The sequence below is a fragment of the Patiria miniata genome, unplaced genomic scaffold (genome assembly GCF_015706575.1).
Source record: "Patiria miniata isolate m_02_andy unplaced genomic scaffold, ASM1570657v1 HiC_scaffold_26, whole genome shotgun sequence".
Classification (NCBI taxonomy): Eukaryota; Metazoa; Echinodermata; class Asteroidea; order Valvatida; family Asterinidae; genus Patiria; species Patiria miniata.
The window spans coordinates 331,673-335,230 of NW_024037065.1; the positions used below are offsets into that span (position 1 = coordinate 331,673).

The 3,558-nt window shown below is 51.0% G+C and overlaps 1 protein-coding gene across 1 annotated transcript; it reads left to right on the forward strand.

Annotated features, from left to right (window-relative positions):
* The first annotated feature begins 201 nt into the window (after positions 1–201).
* LOC119733640 lies at positions 202–2,558 on the forward strand. Its single transcript, XM_038207043.1, has one exon. The coding sequence runs from the start codon at positions 549–551 to the stop codon at positions 2,280–2,282; it is 1,734 nt and encodes a 577-aa protein (XP_038062971.1). The 5' UTR covers positions 202–548; the 3' UTR covers positions 2,283–2,558.
* Positions 2,559–3,558: the final 1,000 nt, after the last annotated feature.

The following is a 3,558-nucleotide window of genomic DNA, read 5'->3' on the forward strand; positions in this document are numbered from 1 at the left end:
AGCACACTGTCCAGGCTGCTTGCAATGGGTCCACTGCCAAAGGTAAGTTCAGTCCTAGCAGCTTGTTGCTCCTGTTTTTGTTCAAAAAAATACTGAACTAAAGTTTCTTGTTAATTGTAAACATGTACAGAATGTATGGTAAAAGTGTGTCCACGTATTAACCCCCTGTTATCGCATAAACGATAAAAGGCCTTATACTCAGTGAACACCTACCGTAAGCACCCTGTTTATTGCAGAGCATTTCGCTAGTAGCCGATCAGAACACATTGTAAACAATTGCATGTACGCGAGAAGGTGACTCGTGACCTGTGACTTATGACCAAGGTCATAGTGGACAGGATCGATATGCAAATTAGGGTGGCGCGTATGCAAATGCAGGATGGAACAAAGTTAAAACCAATCAAAGATCATGAATACGCGTCATGACGCTATCTCGAGCGGGAAACACAATTCACGTACATGTAGCTGTCATTCTGTCACAGCCATCCAAAGGAGGCGGAGGGTGCATTTTGTTGTGAGATTAAACACAACAATTTCGTCGTTTCGCGATGTATCGTGCGAATATTTCTCGCCAACGTCGCCGCCCTGCGCGGTTTCTGGTGGAGCCTGTGCCTGAGCCAGCCGCCAGTGCCAAGAAGAAAAAGAAATCTGCGCCCGTGAAGAAGTCAAGATCACGGAGGGCTCCAGCTCGCACTGCCCCCTCCGCCTCCTTTGCCGTGCCCGGGGCGGTCCCGATCGCCACAGCTCCGCTATGCCAGCCGGGGTTTGGGTCCACCACCACGGGGCAATCGGCGCCAGCACACCCGCTGATCACATCAGTCGGGCTCTCAACATCCGGTGCTGCTCCAAGTTTTTCGCCGGTGATTTCTGCACCGATTGCCGGGCAGCCGGAGTTCACGCCAGTCACATCCGGGGCTTCAATGACATCCGGGGCTTCAATGACATCCGGGGCTTCAATGACATCCGGGGCTTCGCTGACATTCCAAACAGGGTTATCGCAGCCGGAGTTCACACCAGTCACATCCGGGGCTTCCATGACATCCAGGGTTTCGCGGACATTCCAACCGCCGGCAGCATGTCTCGCCGCATACCAGCCCGTTCACGCAGCCGTACCGTCCTTCGGACATGTCGGAGCGATGTCCCCATCCGTTTTGCCCGCCAGTTGCGGGGCGATGTCTTCCTTGGCTGGATCTGGGACAGACATTCCCGGAGGCCTGTTGCCTCATGCCAATTCGGGCTTGGTATCATCGCCGGGGAGTTCGGCAGCATTCAACGGTGCCCCATCCGCCGCTCCTGCGGCTCCCATGGCTCCGGCTACTGATTCGCCATGTACGACGACCAGCATGGGGCCAGCTTTGGGCAGTGTCCCATTGGTGTCACCGGGGGGTGAGTATGGGTCTCAGCAACCTACTTGTAACGGGCCTAATTTCGATATATTGAATATGCATCGCCCATTATCTATGGCCCAGGCCAGTGTACATACCCCATTGGGTTTTCATGTTTCGCAGGCACTAAAGGAAAAAAATTGGCAGGGTTCCTTTATTGACTTGGCTTTGTTAAGGAATGACACCGCAAGTGCTGTTTTGGCACGCACTGATACCCAGGGTACAGATCTCACTTTTGCGTTGGAGGGGGGCTCTCTTGTCCTGAGAAAACCGGGGGCCACTCGCAAGAAGATTGAGAGTTTAGATGCGTGGCAATCAGCATTTCACACTTTCATGGCCATTTACCTTGTAAAGCATACAAACAGGTTTGCTGAGCTGCTGCGCTACGCGGAAATTATTCGTACCGCACACATTCAATTTCCAGGCCAGGGCTGGAAGGTGTACGACGAGCAGTTCAGGCTGAAACAGGAAGCCGACCCTGCTCGTTCCTGGGGTCAAATTGATTCCGAGCTGTGGCTGACCGTTGCAGCGGTCGGGCTGAACTCCCCCTCTTACTCACGTGGTGGGCTGCCGGCAGCGCAGACCCCCCGCACAGGGAATTCTTTTAAGCTCGGGAATTGTTTTGCTTTTAATTCAGCCCAAGGTTGCTATTTTCAGGGATGCAAATACGCACACGCTTGCAGTAAATGCTCGCGCACTGGTCATGGCGCCACGCGTTGTCGAGCTTGGGGGCAAGCGCGAGGGGCCACTGCATCCAGTGGTTTTGGCGCATCGGTTCGGCATGAGCCTCGATCCCCGCTACCTGCCAAGCCAAGTGCTGCTGCAGCGTCAGTAAGAGCTCCTGTACTGCATCAGGGTGCAAAATCAGCCAATTTTCGTGCCCCCAACCCCCATTAATGTGCCTGTGTTGATAAATTGGTTAGGTGATTATCCGCTTTCAAGTGTTAGTCAGGTTTTACGAAGTGGTTTCACTGAGGGTTTCTCACTTAACTATAATGGTCCTAGGGAAGCACGCGATTCACAGTGTCTCGCTTCTGCGGCCGAACGTCCCCAGGTGGTTCGCCAAAAGCTAGCCAATGAAATTAATTTGGGGAGGATTGCCGGGCCATTTTCTGAACGCCCGTTTCCTAATTTACAGTGCTCCCCAATTGGTCTAGTTCCAAAACGTGAGCCAGGCACATTTCGTTTAATTCCTCACCTCTCCTTTCCAGCCAGTCAGTCAGTGAATGATTTCATTGATAGTGATAAATGCTCTGTTCACTATGCATCATTTGACAAGGCTGTAGAACTGGCCACTGCATGGGGCGTGGCTTGCAAAGTCGGACATTAAATCTGCTTTTCGTTTGCTTCCCATTTCCCCGGTAGATTACGAACTACTGGGTTTTTCATTTGAAGGCATGTTTTATTATGATCGATGCTTGCCAATGGGTTGTAGTGTTTCCTGTGCTCTTTTTGAACAGTTTAGTACATTTTTGGAATTTAAAGTTAGGTGTTTTGGTCAGACAGAAGGGGTCACCCATTATCTCGATGATTTCCTTTTTGTGGGTACGAGTGCCGATAACTGCGCACGTCTCCTGCGCACGTTTCAAGCAGTTTGTGAGCGATTAGGTGTTCCCCTGTCGGTTGAAAAAACTTTCGGGCCTGCTCAGGTTATCACATATTTGGGTTTAGAAATTGACACAGTAGCAGCAGAGGTGCGAATCCCCCTTCAAAAAACTCAGGCAATTTCAGAGCAGATTCGAGCTGTGCTGGGCAAGCGTAAGATTTCTCTTGTCGAGATCCAGTCCTTAGTTGGCTCATTTAATTTTTTATGCAGAGCCATTCCATCAGGCAGAGCGTTCTTGCGTCGCCTTATTGCATTGACTTCTGGGCTTCATCGTCCACACCACAAGGTGCGCATTTCCAAAGGGGCTCGGCTTGACATGCTTATGTGGTTAGAATTTCTGACACATTTCAATGGCATCTCAATGTTGGCAGACTGTGCATGGCAATCTAACGAGACTCTTGATTTATACACCGATGCCGCCGCTAGTGTGGGTTTTGGGGCATATTTTCAAGGAAAGTGGGTACAGGGTTATTGGCCGAAGGAGTTTGCTCACGATCCTCCCTCCATTGCTTTTCTGGAGTTTTTCCCAATTCTAGTTGCCTTGTTGACATGGGCTCCTCGACTAGC